Source organism: Cololabis saira, chromosome 13 (assembly GCF_033807715.1).
Source record: "Cololabis saira isolate AMF1-May2022 chromosome 13, fColSai1.1, whole genome shotgun sequence".
NCBI classification, from domain to species: Eukaryota; Metazoa; Chordata; class Actinopteri; order Beloniformes; family Belonidae; genus Cololabis; species Cololabis saira.
In genome coordinates, this window is record NC_084599.1 from 9,758,486 (window position 1) to 9,776,259 (window position 17,774).

General features: G+C 36.4%; 1 protein-coding gene across 1 annotated transcript in view; it reads left to right on the forward strand.

The window, feature by feature from the left end:
* Nucleotides 1-1,155: 1,155 nt before the first annotated feature.
* The window catches only part of LOC133458745 (androglobin-like), a 39,812-nt gene continuing 23,193 nt past the window's right edge, over nucleotides 1,156-17,774 (forward strand). The window contains exons 1-11 of the mRNA XM_061738948.1: nucleotides 1,156-1,198; nucleotides 4,805-4,943; nucleotides 5,146-5,238; nucleotides 5,700-5,771; nucleotides 6,395-6,547; nucleotides 7,653-7,792; nucleotides 9,751-9,837; nucleotides 11,740-11,870; nucleotides 14,922-15,170; nucleotides 15,539-15,614; nucleotides 15,871-16,021. Of these exons, the coding sequence (XP_061594932.1) occupies nucleotides 4,809-4,943; nucleotides 5,146-5,238; nucleotides 5,700-5,771; nucleotides 6,395-6,547; nucleotides 7,653-7,792; nucleotides 9,751-9,837; nucleotides 11,740-11,870; nucleotides 14,922-15,170; nucleotides 15,539-15,614; nucleotides 15,871-16,021 (1,287 nt within the window). The 5' untranslated portion in view covers nucleotides 1,156-1,198; nucleotides 4,805-4,808. The remainder of the gene's footprint in view (nucleotides 1,199-4,804; nucleotides 4,944-5,145; nucleotides 5,239-5,699; nucleotides 5,772-6,394; nucleotides 6,548-7,652; nucleotides 7,793-9,750; nucleotides 9,838-11,739; nucleotides 11,871-14,921; nucleotides 15,171-15,538; nucleotides 15,615-15,870; nucleotides 16,022-17,774) is intronic.

Genomic DNA, 17,774 nt, shown 5'->3' on the forward strand with positions numbered 1-17,774 from the left:
GAAATTTAAGGTTGTAAGAAAAAATCAGGTTCACTAAACAGTACGTGCCAAAAAAATTATGAACTCAATTTAATACCACCATTTACAATCTGGTGCACTAATGCATCAGAAACTATAAACTGTTGTTAAATTTAAAACTAATAGTGAAAGAAAAAGATATGCCAAGAAATGCTGTAGCCTCTACTTGAGTGTTTTCTTATGTCATCCAACTGCAATTAAACTGGAACTAGCTAATTATTCTTATGATGAACTTTCTAGATTAAATAACACCACTGAATCACAAGAGTTCAACTTTGGAGTTGAAATTCATAAATTGTTATATTGTCAATAATTTATCATCAAAAGTAATTCAATGACAAGAACAAATTAAGTGGAAGCTCCATAAACCATCCCCAATCCCTTTTCTTTGCAGTTGAACACATTTTTGTTCAAAGGATCAACTTAGGAGCTGCTGCTTCAGGACATTGACGTCTTCATTAAAAGAGTGGGTGAATTTTTCAGGAGGGACCACTCTTCAAACACATCGCCATCGCTATATGGGTAATAAGTAATTAGAGGTAAAATAATATATTCTATCCACAGATATAAGCAAAAAGATTGAGCCACATGTGTGGCACGGTGCAAAATGAAGCTGCCCTCCATTACACATTTAATCTTAAGTATTTCATATTGTTCTGCAAAGAGCAAAAATAAATCGTATTAATAATCACACTTTCGCCACACAACTTTACTTTACAAACTCAAGTGGTACTGTGAGAAACCTTCTGTCCTCTCTTTTCCTGCTCTGTCCAGTTTTTCTTGCCACTGTTTGGCTTCAGGTTTTTCTCCCACTAGGGGCATTTTTTTACCTGCCAGTGTTTATGTTATGTTTATGTAATAATTGCTCAGGGGTCATGTTCTGGGTCTCTGGAAAGCATCTACAGACAACTTCTGTTGTAATACGACGCTATATAAATACAATTGAATTGAATTTAAGTGTGTGCTCTTGTTCTCTGAACGTATATCTGATATATTAACTGTTAATTGCTTAAATTGAACATTTTGGAGCGCCGTGCCTGAATGCGCATGCGTATGAAGCTCGAGCCCAGGGAGGAGTGTTCTAGTGACGTCACCTAGCAACGGTTTTTAACAACAACTCTACTGCGCTGCTTCGGGTGTTGTGAAGAGTTTGCTGGTGTTTCTTTCAGCCTTTCTGCGGGTGAGTTAACTTTGACTATCATAAACAGCAAGAGAAAAAATACTTTAACCAATATTTAGTTTTCTTCCATTACAATTAATATGGCTACTTTTTCAAAAACCTCAATAAAGTGTCAGCTGGTTGGGAGATGGACAGGGAGCTGGCAGTTTGTGACCGTTCTTGTTGTGTTTTGTCAGGATGCTGAGCAGTTAATTTACCGTTATCTTCTGTTAATGTACTCTACTGTTAAACCTGGAGGGAGGGCAGTCAGCAAGTTGTACAGTTCTGCCCACAGGGCAGGTTTTTTTTTTATAGTTTTTTATTTTTATATTTGTTTTTCAGTTTGTAAATGTATTCAAGTTTAGTTTTAATTAGTTTAAAGAGCACACCAGTAGTTTTAGTTTAATTATTTTAAAAAATTGGTTAGTTTTTGTTTAGTCTTAGACGTACTGACTTACAGATACTGAACAAAAAACTTATATAAACAAAATAAAATAAAATAATCATGTCAACGATTTGATATAATACATAAATCCTTTATTCTTTCCCTTTGAGTAATTAGAAAAAGAGAAATAGCTAACATAAAAAAGACAAGGCACGAAACAAAAATGAAAAAAAAGTTTTTGCCCACATTTCTATTAGTTAGGCACCATTAAATTACATTTTTATTTCAGTTTTTATGACATAAAAATGTTTAATTTCCCACTCTGGTTCTTCTCTTTCTTTGTACTGTCAACCAAATATAAAATATATTATTATATAATAAACGGGCAGTGCAGTGGTTTAGTGGTTAGCACTGTTGCCTCACAGCAAGAAGGTCCCCGGTTCGACTCCCAGGCCCAGCAGGACCTTTCTGTGTGGAGTTTGCATGTTCTCCCCGTGCTTGCGTGGGTTTCCTCCGGGTACTCCGGTTTCCTCCCACAGTCCAAAAACATGCATATTAGGTTAACTGGTGATTCTAAATTGCCCATAGGTGTGAGTGTGTCTGCTTGTTTGTCTGTATATGTGGCCCTGCGATGGACTGGTGACCTGTCCAGGGTGTAACCCCTGCCTCTCACCTGAAATGAGCTGGGATAAGCTCCAGCAGACCCCCGTGACCCTGCAAAGGATAAAGCGGGTATAGATAATGGATGGAATGGATGGATTATTATATAATATGGACGGCGGTAATAGATTGATTAAAAAAATGTGGCCTAACAAGGTTTTTCCAAGTATAAATGTATGATATTCTTGATTTCTAGCTGGTTAGGATAGTTTTCTTGGCTGTGTTCAGGGCTGTGAGGGGATTATTCTCAGTTGTATCCAGATTCAATTCTGATAATCTGATACAGCAGTCATAGCGAAGGTGTAGCCCAGGGGTAGGCAACCCTGGTCCTCGAGTGCCACTGTCCTGCATGTCTTAGATGCTACCCTGCTTTAACACACCTGATTCTAATTAATCATCGTCATCAGCTTGTCATCCAGGGCTGCACAATTCTGTTGATGACACAGGTACTTTTATCACGGTGTGCTGAAGCAGGGTAGCATCTAAGACATGCAGGACAGTGGCACTCGAGAACCAGGGTTGCCTACCCCTTCACTGTAGCCCATGAAACAAGACAATGCTTCAGTGATGCGAGGGCATCGCTGGTTCCTGCACAATCCGCAGGCCTGGACCCCCAATAAATAAGAGCTATATTCTACCGACCTGCCACAGGGCGTCAGTGTCAATCCACTGTCCTGCAGCTGGTCTGTCTGTAATACCACAGATCTGACACAGGGAGGCGCTGTCGGACAGCTCTCCTCCAGGTACTGCAAAACCCCTGAAAGACTGACAATAATCCCCAGTTACTAGGTACAGTGGTTACTTCACAAGTGTAACAAGTTAACAGCAAAAAGTATAAAGAGGATGCAAGTATGAGCGTACATGAATAAGGCTTTTTAGTTATTTTTAGAAGGTATGCAGGAGTTTTCTTTTTATATTTGGCTGCAGCTTTCCTCCTCCGCCGTACCTTTCTGCAAATCCGGTGTGCCAAAAGTTTTCTACTTCCACTGTCACATATACAAAATGTTATGTGATCCAAAAATTAAAAATGAACATATATCACATTGGAGTTGGGTCATAGCTTTCAACAGAAAATTATAAATACATTAGGCATCTCTAGAGTCAGTTTGTTTTTTACTATGATAATCTACATTTATGCTGCTCATATAAAATAAACAACCATGCAACAAAAGGATCAAGAGGGAGTTTTCTCATTTGAACATGTAAGTATTTTAAGGTTGTAAGAAAAAATCTGGTTCACTATACGTGCCAAACAAATTATGAACTCAATTCAATACCACCATTTACAATCTGGTGCACTAATGCATCAGAAACTATAAACTGTTGCTAATTTTAAAAATAATAGTGGAAGAAAAATATATGCCAAGAAATGCAGTAGCCTGTACTTGAGTGTTTCATATGTCATCCAACCGCAATTAAACTGGAACTAGCTAATTATTCTTATGATGAACTTTCTAGATTAAATAACACCACTGAATCACAAAAGTTCAATTTTGATTGTTGAAATTCATAAATGGTTATATTGTCATTCATTTATCATGAAAAGTAATTCAATGACAAGAACAAAGGAAGTTTAACCACAGTTTAACATTGAACATGTGGAAGCTCCATAAACCATCCCCAATCCCTTTTCTTTGCAGTTGAACACATTTTTGTTCAAAGGATCAACCTAGGAGCTGTTGCATCCAACCACATCTGTACAATTACAGTCTTCAACTTCCAGCTGACACGTTGACCCAGATCACCCTCAACGCGTCCGCGGCCTTGGATCCCGATCAAACAAAACACTTCATCCCACAAAGAACTTGTCAACAGTGAAGGGAAAGAAAAGAAAGGCGCAAAATAGGGATTAATGATTGAGATCCATGTGAAATAAAAAAAATTATGCAAAACTCTCTTCTCTATAATGAAACAATACAGATAAAACAATAAATGTGCACACATCATTATGGATAAACGTTGCATCAGCTTTAATTGTATTTGTTCAGTAATCTTTATTTTCTTCATTAACCTTTTCCTTTCAATGTATTTTTTTTATATTTTCTTCTTACTGTTTTCTCACACACACACACTAACTCAAGCTGGGCCACACACAACATTTTATTAAATACACTCATCCTTAATGAAAAATTCAAAGCCCAACAAATAACTAAGCAATCACTGACCGACATCATGGAGTGTGCGCTGCATCAAGTATTAGCTTCATACAACCAAAACATGGTTCCAATCATGACACCAAAATTCACATTTTCTCGTTGAACCTGTAAATACATGCTTTTAAAATAATTTCTGTTAATTTACATAATTATATAATTTGTTATGCATAGGTAAATGTGCTTTGAAATGTACTGACACAAGCGCAGTACATTTTATTCAGTTTTATTATTAGTTATTATCCAGTAAAGATGTATACGTTTATGTGGGGTTTACAGTGTGTTCCTGTGACAAAGCAGCACTGCAAAATAATTCAAAGAGGGGTGGCAACAGTTTAACATCAAAATTGCTAATTGTACTAACTCAGATTTTTGAAAATGCTGACGAAAAATATGATTAAAGAAAATATGTATGTGTTGAAATTTCAGAACAATGTCCCTGGGCGTTTCATCTTGTGAAAGCTTTGAAAGTGTGGACAAATACAGATTCCCTATTTGGCCAGAATGGAATGATGCTGGCATCAACAAGGAGGAATGGGACTCAAATAAAGCTTCTGAAGAGCGAAAGGCGATAAAGAATCCCAATGCTGTAAATATGGAGAAAAGAATTGCTGGAATATAAAAACATTTTCATTTTAAATTGCTAGCAGCAACAATATCTTGTACATAGTATTAAAATATGTCTCATTTGCCTGCAAATCTCATAATATGGATTTCAGCATCATACTTATTCAAATATACTTATTTGACTTTATTTGCTTTGCTTCCAGGCATTTTTTGAGGATCCAGAAGGAAAACCTTTTCTGCCTTCTGTTTTGAAAGTGCACTCCTGGAAACGCCCCAAAGAGTTCATTGCTGCCAAGGTCATCTTTACACCTGTGAATGATATGATTCTTAATTAAATGAAAGTTTGCAAATATTCCAAATGCCCACCTCTTCCTATTTGGAGTGAAATGTGTTGATATGATTGTCATTTGATAAAGGTAGTGCATGACATGTTTAGACCACCAATGAACTTGTCAGCCACAACATACAGTCACGGATATGTGCTGCATAAAAATGTGGGTGTTAGGTTGACACGTACCACCCACCAAAGCATTGTTACAGAACAAGAAGACACTTTTATTGAAAAATGACTTTGTCACAGTCAGTCTTCCCTGCAGGGTAGTGCCCCACACAAAAGCATTAACATGATTGTACAATGTATTGATTAAACACACTTGTGAAACACCCTAAATGCAACTTTTTTCTCAGTTATCATACTCTCAATGTGAAAAGTATTATCAACATGTCTACAATTAAATAATGATGTGTTTAATTTTAGAATATCGCTGTAGTTCAAAATCTAAGGAACTTTGACCTGGTCTCCCCCAACAATCATCTGATTCATTGTGAGGTTAGTTTTCAACATAAGCTTTGCACTTAACAGTCACTTTATGTTGACATGTAATGACTAGCAATTGTTTTTTTTTGTTTTTTAATTTCATTTGTAAACAGGGTTACGTTTGAGACAAATAGATTAGACTCTAGTAATTCTGTGAGCTATACAGGACTGTCTCAGAAAGTTAGAATATTGTGATAAAGTTCTTTATTTTCCTTAATGCAATTAAAAAAGCAAAAATGTCATACATTCTGGATTCATTACAAATCAACTGAAATATTGCAAGCCTTTTATTATTTTAATATTGCTGATTATGGCTTACAGTTTAAGATTAGGATTCCCAGAATATTCAAATTTTTTTTAGATATATTTGAGTTTTCTTAAATTGTAAGCCATGATCAGCAATATTAAAATAATAAAAGGCTTGCAATATTTCAGTTGATTTATAATGAATCCAGAATGTATGACATTTTTGCATTACAGAAAATAAAGGACTTTATCGCAATATTCTAATTTTCTGAGACAGTCCTGTATATTCTCAGATTAATAAGATTGAGCATATGGATTTAAAGATTTAAGATTCATGATGTTTTTCCTCTTACTTTTTCGGTCTTCTCTCCACTTCATGTCCGATCAAGGTGATGAGGTGGATCATCAGTGAGATCTATATTGTCTGGATGCAAGATGGCTGGAAACCTTGGGAGCACATATACTCGCTGTGTAACGTGGTAAAAGGTCATGTGCCACTCTACAACAGCTTTGGGAAATACATAGTCAGACTTTACTGGATGGTAAGCTTGGTGTAGATGCATAAATATACACAGAAAAGGTTGCCTCTAAGTTACACTGAGCTTTCTTTTTCTGACTGATCTTAACATTAAAATGCATATTACCGTAGGACACCAAAAATAATCCGTCATTACTGCAGAAAAAGTTGTTGCTTGACAGTTGGTCTTTGTTAATCGCACATGTTTGGGAGGAAATTTGAAATTGGATTTCAGGAGACTAGTGTTCAGCAGATGAGCAGGAAAGGTAGATAGACTTAGGGATGGGGGAAGGGATGCGGGAGCCACAGATCATGGCCAAATCTGCGCTCGAAGCAAGGCAAAGCTGGACTCTGCCTGAAAAAACACAACAGTTAAATGTAAATATAAATAGAATAATATTTTTTCTTTGATTTGCAAAATCGCTAGTATGCTGTGTGAGGATACTTATTCTTTAGCTGAAATTGTTTTATGGATTGTGGGGCAATGTGAGATAATGTTCAATATTTTCTTTCTGTTTACTCAGAATAATATGAGGTTGTCTTAATGGTTGTTTTTGTTTTTTTATAGAAACGTGGTTCATATAGTATCAGTCATATATGACTGTATCTTACGGAACCGTTGTTGAGTTGTAAAGTGCAGACCTACAATATCTAAGAATAAGTTCACATGTGTTTTGTTGTTTCTTCAACTGCAAATGGTTTGCATACTAGATAAATAAGTAATTTTTAAGATGTTACTTAACAGGGTTCTTATTTGCTTTCCATTTGGGGTTGAAGTCAATTGCTTTTATCTCTCTACTTCTCTTTCTTTGGGGCGGCAGTAGCTCAGGTGGTAGAGCGGGTCGTCCAATGATCAGAAGGTCGGCAGTTGGAATCCTGCTCTGTCCCAGTTTGCTGTCGTAGTGTCCTTGGGCAAGACACCTTACCCACCTTGCCCCGTATTAATGTGTATGAATGTTTGGTGGTGGTCGGAGGGGCCGTTTGGTGCGATATGGCAGCCACGCTTCTGTCAGTCTGTGGCTACAAAACGTAACTACAAACACCAGTGAGAATGTGTATGAATGAATAATGATCTCTGGGTGCCTTGAAGGGTGCTATATAAATCCATGTCATTATTATTATTTCTCCAGGGTTCTTGGAGAAAGATAACCATAGATGACTCCATGCCATTTGATGAGGAGAATAACCTCCTTCTTCCTGCCTCCACATGTCAGTCAGAACTCTGGCCAATGCTGCTGACCAAAGCTCTACTTAAAGTGACAAATGCAAAGTGAGTTACTAAACGTTCCAAGAAACTTGGTATTTCACAGTTAGATCTTAAGATCACCGAATAGGTATACTAACTTTATATTCAAATGAGTTCATTAATACATAGTTACTTACAATGAATATGGAACATCCCATCTACATGGGAAAATTTAAACCCAAATTGCTTTATTTTAGAATTCATTAGATTATTATTATCTCTCTTATTATGGCCTTTTGTTGATAAATTCAACTCAAAAGTAACTCTTGAAAAATGTGATTTCTGTCTGAAAAAACATATGCTGAGAGCTCATACAGTACAAACCAAACTGAGGAGAAATACTTCACTTGCAGTTTTATTCTGAAATACCTATTTTGTCCTTGTTTGAAGATAATGCAGCCATGCAATGTTGGGAGTGATTCTTTTTTAAGGCACAAACTCGGCTGTATTAATGTGCTGAACTGGGAAAAGTAGTTAAATCACCACACAACAATGAGGGAAGGTAAAGTAACAAAATGGCCAACCATAATAGACGCTCAGAATTGCTTCTCTGTTGCTCCCCTCATCTGTGTGAAAAATGGAAAATCTGAATTTTCAGCAGAAGTACCGGTACATGTTCAAACCTTGGTGGCTCCAAAGGGTTGATAGCTTTTTTTTGTCCTGATAGCAATGCCAGACACAGAAATATATACAAGCACAAACAAAAGAGGTATTTGTTTTTTCTTAATGTCTATTTAAATATTTAGGAGATAAGGAATTTCCTTTTGTCAATAAGAGAACAGAGAATACATACACTCATACATTCAACTTCAAATTGCAAAGGGAATTTAACATTAAACAGTAAGAATAAAAATAACTTACCAGTGAAATTCTAGTTAAAGAGTTCACTTATTGAGCTACTGTACCTTAAATGCAATAAGTTCTTGATCTCTGGAAACGAGAGCAACTAAAGAACTTTATAGCTCAAACACACACAAGGACCTCCATAGATTGCCATTTCCAGACTTGCATGAACCTTCACTTACCTCATCTCTGCCTCGGGCTGTATTGAATTTGGTGACAGACAGACAGTATTTGTGTCTGTGATGGAGCATCATAGCGTGTTGAAAGGTGGCTGTTCCAGTGTCTGTAGAACATTGACGCATTAATGTTTCATTGTGGACAGGAAACGGAATAGCTTCTGTCTTGGTGAATCATTTATCAATCACAAAGATATGTCTTTGCACTGAATTAGAGTCATGATTTGTTCAGGTGTCAGAATCTGAGTCTTAGGGCTTCTTCACTTTGGAGCTGAGTATTACTTGGAATGGACAGATTGGCTAGAAAATTCCAGGAGGAGCAATTACTAATACTAATAGCTGCTGGGTTATTTTATATGTAAAACTTTTTTATGAAGGATGTATACATTCTCAGACTAAGAATCCTTAAAATCAATTGATAGTATAGAAGATTTTAGGAAAAAATCCTAAATGTATTCAATTAAAAAAACAAACAGACAACAAACAAACATAACAGTATTTATTAATTAGTATATAAACTATGCATTGAGCCCACATTCTTGGCATTGAATCACGTACTGTACACAGACTACACCTACATAAGAATTAATGGTGTCAAAGTTGATCCTGCACTCACTTTATTTCACTTTTTGGTAGCTGATTTAACAAGATTCTTAAAAGTACACATTTTCTTAAATAACAGTGTCAGTTAAAGTTAATTCTCTTTCTTATCCCCATTGGTATTGTTCCAAAAGATTAATAAATATTGAAACTGCAAGCGCACTGTAAATTTTATGAGTTAAGCCACTGGATATACTCATTTTTAAAAACTGAAACCAGCAAATTACATGATTTTTTTTAAACAATCCTGGTTGTACTAAATGTTGTGTGATCTATCTATCTATCTATCTATCTATCTATCTATCTATCTATCTATCTATCTATCTATCTATCTATCTATCTATCTATCTATTTTTCCCTCAGTCAAGTGAATGATATCAGCAATGCGACGGGTGAATACACCTTCATCCAGTACTTCACTGGCTGGATCCCAGAAATTATTACTATAAGGTAAGTTTCGAATTGGTTGATTTTTTTTCTTTCTAATGACTGCATAATTTTTTGTGTGTTTTTGGTCAATACTCCATCCTCAATTCCGGTCATCGTGGCCCAGCGTCCTGCATGTTGTAGATGTTTCCCTGCTTTTACACACCTGATTCTAATAAATGGTTGTCAATCAGCTTGTCATTAAGGTCTGCACAAGTCTGTTAATGACAGTAATTTGTATCAGGCTGTCTAAAAGCAGGGAAACATCTAAAACATGCAGCACACGAAGTGTGTCTTTATTAGTATGTTGACATTGTATCCATTTGCTATCAATTTCTGAGAATTATGGAAAGAATGAAAAATGGCAATTTCTGGTTGTCTATTCACAGTAAAGCCCAAGAATTACATGCATTCGTGCAGTCCAAAATTTACACATTGCCAGCTTAAATACATCATATTAAAAAGAATATTGGAAATAAATCATGAAGATTAATCTTTTTTTTGTTACAATTATATGGAAAGCAGTTCCATCAAATAAAATGATTGAGGTATAAAATGTAAAGAAGGAGCAGTATTGGGTAAAAATGGTTTAATAAAGTGTAAATTCTTCACTTGTCAAAAAAATTAGGCTTTAAAGGAAGTGGAGCTCTGTAACTTTCTCATACTTAGCAGTTTGTATTTTATACTGATTTGTGACACATGATTTTATAGTCAAATGTGCACATGCCCAAAAAAAATCACAATATATATTCTACGTCATCTAATGCAAACATTGATCTAAATTGTATTAATGCCCAAAAGAAAATTACGTTGTTGCAGACAGTGTAAGTAACTTATATAGGCTACGTATAAGAAAGGGCAATTGAAATAAACACGAGGTGAGACACTGTTGGAGGTAGGTGTGGTTTAAATCCTCAGGGATCATCATGAATGCATTGGAGTAATGTGTGTGTGTTGCCTGACAACAAACAGTCAGGATATCACATGCAGCATCGGCAGGTAGCGCAAGCGAAACTCTGAGTAGACAACATGGGTGGACACTTGCATCAACAGTGCAACATCCGGGATGCAGAGCTTTTCCTTCATGTCCAGGATTACACCATTTATTGGTATTAATGTCTGCAACATTCCTATCTGTTAGCTAAAGTTTTTAGTCCACTTGTATCATCTAAAATGTAAACATTTAAGGTGATATTGGAGTTTAGAACAGGCTCCAGCAGCCACATGAATAGCAATCTCCAGGCAGAAAAGCAACCAAACTGGCATGGAAAAATGATATAAGAAATGTTTATTTCAATTGAAAAAACGGAGTAAAACCCAAAAAATAGAAAGAAAGACACAATTTAATAGAGTCAAAGCCACTCCAGAACAACTAGCTCACTTATCTAGCTATGTTTTTGCTGAAAACGTTGTACTGTATACCTTATGGATTAATTTAGTGCATTGTTGTTAGAATAGGCAGAAGGAAACAAAGGAAACTGGGGTAAAAACAAATTAATCTGCTAGCTTGTTTTTATTGTTTATTTATTTTTAATCAGTTAGCTAAGCTCTACAAAGATGGTATCAGTGTTAGTATTATCACTCCAGCTGTTGCAGCCTGAATGTGTCAAAATGTGCCATGAATCAAGAATCAAGAATCAAGAATCGATCAACCAAGAATCCCTTTCTTAAAGTTAGGAACCAACATGCACACCCATTTTTTTTCCACGACAGCTTCATGCTATGTTGTGTGTGTGTGTTACATTAAACTAATTTATAAGCATAAAAGCGTAACATCATTGCTCGTTAAAATTTTTAATATAAAAATATCTTAGGAAGAAAAGACACAAAATATTTCTAGTTTGTAAGACAATGCATCTCTATATATTAATTAAGAAGTAGATCTGTTTGCAGGAATGACTCATATTCTCTTTCCTCCCCTCTCAGGTCAGCTGTAAAAACCTGGGATTTCTTACAGGACGTTATTCCTAAATTTAAACACCAGGAGGAAAGCTTGCCTCCGATTAAACTGGAGATTACAGATCCAGTTCCAAGGACAGACTCCAAGCAAATTGACAGTGAGTCTTCTGCTTGAGCCAGTTAATACTAAAGGATCAACATTAAGCATATGCACAATACTTTTGTCTCTGTTTATTTCCTTAGCATCATATTTATATTTTATTATGTATACATTTATCTTTTTTGCCTCCGATCTGTAAACCTGACACTGAATGTGTCATTCTGTTGTAGAACTAACCTTTGAAACCATATTATTCAGTATTAGCAATATTAGTGTAGTTCATAAGACAGCAATGCAACACACACTCCACAATTATCTAAGCTATTATGCTGTATTGTGAAATACTTCCAGTCCTGGGCCTTTTTTCCAGTCATCCATTGTCATGTGGCCTCTTTCCTGTTTCAAGCATCATTTCCTGTTTTCCTGAGGTACAGTAAAATGATGAAGTGCAGAGAGGGTTAATGCATGTATGGTGAAGCATAAATAAACCAAGAAAGGGAGCAGTAGAAGGGTAAATGATTTGGTCCTCCCTCAGGGAACAGGAGCCTCCCAAGTCAAGTGTGGCTGTAAGATGAAGGAAAGAGTGAAACATGCCCTCAGAAATTAGTGTGTGCCTTTTAGTTGTTTCAGGTCATAGTAATAGTACAGAGGCCTTTTTAAATCTTTACAATGATATCTAGTCTTTGAAATACACTTTTCAGGGTTGTACTGGATTCGTGTTTTGCAAGCCAAATAGTGTATTGAAGAAAATGAACTCGAGATTTGAGGATAAACATGCCAAAAAAATAATTTATTGTATAATATTTGATATCATATTCAAAAATACAGCATGACTTTCATTTAAAACTGCAACATAAATTGCACTTCTCTGCACAGTTCCCACATTCGCCTTCTGGCTCCGTCTGAAAGCTGTCGCTTACGCTCTGCTATAATATGCACTTATATGCACTAATTCTAGTGATGGGTAATACTTTTAGCTGAATGTGATGGTATGCATACACAAGTGGAATTACTTCACACAACATTTTGACAGAGAGAAATGATCTGCCTGGTACTTTCATACTCAAAGATAAACCACACTTTTTTTAAGCTATGGTTCTCACTAGGGCTGTTCGATTAATCGATTTTAAATCGTAATCGCGATTATGTAATTAGAACGATGTTAAAATGTGAAAATCGTAAAATCGATTTTTCTAATTTTTTTTTTTTTTTTTTTTTTCTTTTAACCTTGTCTGCACACATATTAATGATTGATACCATATTAATGATTGATGGAAATACCTGCGACAAGTGCCCCATTGGAGAGGCTCTTTAGTGTAGGAGGGGCGTTGTAACATGCCACCGGGCATCCCTCAAGCCAGATGCGGTAGACCGGCTCGACCGGCAAAAAAACTTGCAAATGTGAATATCAAATGTAATGACTGACATTACACACCTCTACCTCCTTCATGGGTTGCATTATTATTTAGCATGCAAAGACCCAGTTTAGTTTAATTAGAAAATGTCTTGTTTTATTTAATTGGAAATATAACTTACTGTATGTTTGCAAGTGCTGATTTGCTGATTTTTTTTTTCAGAGATAAAACTTTATATTTTATTATATTTTTTAAAACTTTTTTTCAACTTATTTTACAGAGTTTTGCACTTTATTCATTCATTTTTGGTTTAATAAGAGCAAAGTTTGCACTTAAAGCCCAATGGGGCAAATGTTCAATAAAAAAACAGCATATTTTAAATAATTTCTTTGCCTTTTGTCAATTCACAAAATAATCGTAATCGTAATCGAAAATCGGATTTTGAGAGAAAAAAATCGAGATTTTATTTTTGGGCAAAATCGAACAGCCCTAGTTCTCACTGTTATCTTCCACTGAAATTAATAAATAAACATGGAGTGTGAGGGAAATTTCTATGTAAAATATTAAATGTGCAGCCTTTATGTTAGACTAGAGGTGCATCAATCTTTCTACACCATATCTTGTCAAATTGAATTTTCATGTCTTCTGGCTCATGTGCACTTCTGTGAGATACTTTAAGATGGATTACAGGGGTTAATGCCTCCTACATTGCCTAGATAGAAATAAGATCAGGTGTCATAAAAATACCTGTGGAAGCTACAGTAGCTCATCACCAGGATTTAATTGAAGTTTCGTGTGAAAATGTTGATGCTTTTAATTTTATAGGTACTATTTTTTTTTATATCACAGCATTTATTGACTAATTAAATTTTTCTACTCTAATATTTGTAGTAAGTAAAATGTGTGAGATATTTCAGATGTGCAAGTTTAATTGTCTGCTTTTGCTTGTCTGCATGTGCTTGAGACTAATCCGTATTATAATTTTTTATTTTTTAACTGTTGTGTCTTTCAGGTGCCTCTGAAGTAGTAGTGTGCGCTAATTTCTACCCTTTTCCACTACATAACAAATTCTTTGGGTTCGGCCAGATGGTACGATTTTCTATAATATATTCTTCATTACTTGCTGACAACTCGCGCACAAATGTACACTAAATGAATTCTACGTATTCACAACTTGGCACTCAAGAAATCAAGATTCCACCTGCTCTTTATTCCACTGTGACATTCATTTTCTTTTGTTGTCATTTTTTTAAAATAAATTATAGCACTGTGAAAAAGTTATATATCTGTGTTCATCTAAGGCTGCATTTACCTATTATTTAAAACCACTGCAATCAAATGGTTTTATTTTGTTATGTACAAAAATGCATACGATTAAAGAGGGGTTGCTAACTTTTGCAAATGACTATATAAATGACTATATAAATGCACGCTTTTATACTGATTGTCACATTGTTTTTTCGAATATTTAAATGCTTTAATAATTACTTTTACACAAAACTTAAAAGACAATGCCAAGGGTGGATAAAAATTAAACATTGCTCCTGATATCATGAATTTGATGTGGACACTGAGTCTCAACAAGATTCACATTTTTATTATTTACACCCATGTTAAGTGGAATTGGAGGAGAGTTTTTGCATGATTTTACACTGCTGGCAGCATGAAATCACTCCTTTTAATCTTAACCGAATTTTTCCTTTTGGCTTTTTAACTTTACTGTTTTATCTGTTTGGTTTTGACATGGATTTAAGTAAAAGTTAAACTCCTGACTGACTACTGCATTTATGTTGCTTTTTTGTGCACTTGTTTACATATGGCCCTACAGTCTAATTCCTCAGAATTTCTGCGTCGTTACGGCTTGTCCTTGCTGTTCAACCACGTTGTTCTGTTGACGAGAACCCGCGCATGCCAGCTGGATCCCCCACCCAAATCTCCACCTGTGCCCCGATGGAAACTTGTCCGTCCACAGAAAGAGATTGTGGTCTCATCTGAACCACAGAGTGAGTGAGACACAACAGGAAGCTGCAAATAAAAAAAAAACTATTGAAATTATGCTTGGAAAAGAATAGGTGGTAAAGGGGAACCGAGAGGAGGATGCAGGGCAGGATATCAAACAAATAGAAAAGCTTAAATAATGTCATTGTGTGTAGGTGAATGTGTATAAGTAAATATAACTAGAGCAAAAAGTGAGTGTTAATGCATGAGATTTGGAACCCACAGTGCAGAGGGAATACAGTACTGTGTACTAAAATGAAAATATGAGGACCCAGCTGCAATATTTCAGTTTTGAAAATAGCTGTTGTTTGCTAAGTCTGAGAAAGCAGTGTTGGCATGATATTAGAGGTTTTTCTGTTTGATTTCTTTACAGAGTTCCCATTGCCAAAACCAAATCAGTTCATTGAGGTTGCCAGTCCTTTTCTTTCCTACGATTTCGAGAGCACCAGGTGATTCTACCCCAGAGCTGTGCGCACTGAAGTTGTGTTAAGCTGATAACAATTGTGTAATGCTAACATGTACCCTGGTGTCTCTGTAGAGCAGAGAAACAAGGAAAACCAATTCTGTACCGTAATAATTGTGCCAAAAATATATGTTTTTGTATTTGCTTTGGCCCTGATAAATATTTCAGCTACTCTTGTGTAATCTGATGGCTATAAAGTGACATCCATTGCATATACTGAAAATGTGTTTTTGTGTGTCAAGAGAGGCCAAGCAGAGCACTCCAAAGAAATGTTCCTATGGATCCCCTCTGGTGTCCATTACTGAGAGGGAGGAAACTAATAGTGAAGAAAGCTTTAGGAGTGATGTAGCTGAATGCAGTGCTAACCCACCGAGCAGCCCTGACAGTGCACAGGTACATAGAATTATTGTTTACTCAGGTGCATCATTAACACATACATTTTGCATATGTGAATACAACATATAACATTTGTCTTAAGTGATTCTTAGTGCTGCAGTTGGGAACTTCCCAAAAATCCAGTAACTGGTTTGAAAATTTGAACGCATACAACGTTTATGGCCCTCCCAACCTCTCTACTGAACTCCAGAACTGTCTCCTGCTCCTGAGGAATATGCGTTGTGCTCGCCAGGGCACATGTATTTGAGCTGTAGTGTGCAAGCACTAGTAAGTTAAGCTGCTAGGGAAACTGGAGGCATCAGAGAACATAAACCCAAGAATAAATCAATAGTGTAACAAACAGACGAAATATCTTTTATGAATTATTAATCTTATACATCAATTTCACATCCAGTCTATGCCTCAAATGCTGGCGTGCAAATTTTTACTTGAAGCGTGGGGCTGGAGTGAAAATTGACATTGGTGGGGTGATTGACTTTCTGTAAACACTACCCCTGGCCCTGATTGGAGGAGTGGCAACAGGAGGGGTAGAAATGTGTTAACTGGCTCTCAAGCTGCAGCTGATGCCAAAGGAGCGGATTTGCTTCTCCTAGTGTGTGTAATATCCTAAAATAGTGGTAATTTCAGCAGATAAGACACAAATACACTTCCCTTTACTGCAACTATAAATTGATGTAAGTTGTAGTGACACCCTGGACAATGCCATCCGTCAAAACAGAAAAAACTCAAAAAGTAGATGTTCAAACTTTTGTAGGCTCTGGTTACTTTATTTTCTGGACAGTCTCCGGCTGCCTGTTTGCTCACACCTCTTTTTACTTTGTAAGTATGCAGCTAAAGGCTGATTTGTCTTGGGCATTTCCCAGTACCAAAGTCACTTCTGTTGACCCCCAGCCAGGCATATAAGAATACTTATTGACATGTGGGTAGTGAATTTTCTTTTGATTTGTTCTTTTTTTTTTCTTTATGGGCACATGGTTGCTCACATGCTGAGAGACTGTGAATCCAGCAAGAAGAATCTTTTTTTTTTGGCCCCTACCAACGTTTTGCGAAGACATGAATCGATCTGTGTAAAATAAATCCCCTTGGAGAGTGGCTTTAAATGTTGTTGTTTCTGTCCATAAACCTGTGACTGTTTTAGTGAGGAAGAAAAAAAAAAAGTCCTCCTGAAAGCAGCGGCTAGCAATTCAAGGCTTTATGTGTAAAATCTACCTTCCACAATGTCCCATCTTGGCACAAAGAAACGACAAGTAATCTCATGAAATAATATGCTCTGGGTGCACAGAACACCCCAGTCTCACGCACTCTTGTGATCATGCACACGGACACGTAGATATTGACATTGTTGTTGCAGGAAAGCACTGGTACAGCGGTGAAGAGGAGGTCAAGTGTGCTTCCCAACCACAATGCCTGTTTCCGTCTATCTGTGTCTCTGGGTAGTCATTTGAATAGGTGGTGACTCACAAACAGCTATACACACTTATACACAGTGCTGGAGTTGAGGGGGATGAGGGGGGGATGAGGGGGGATGGCATCCCCCCTGAAATAAAAACGGTCCAAATCATCCCCCCTGTAAAACTGCCATCCCCCCTTTCCATCCCTTATGTCATTTCATCAATGAATGTGGTTTTAATGCTATTTCAACATTTAGAGTCATCACCAGAAAAATAACACCAGAAAAATAATTTATTTTCACCTGTTTCAAGTACATTTTCACTTGAAATAAGTAGGAAAAATCTGCCAGTGGGACAAG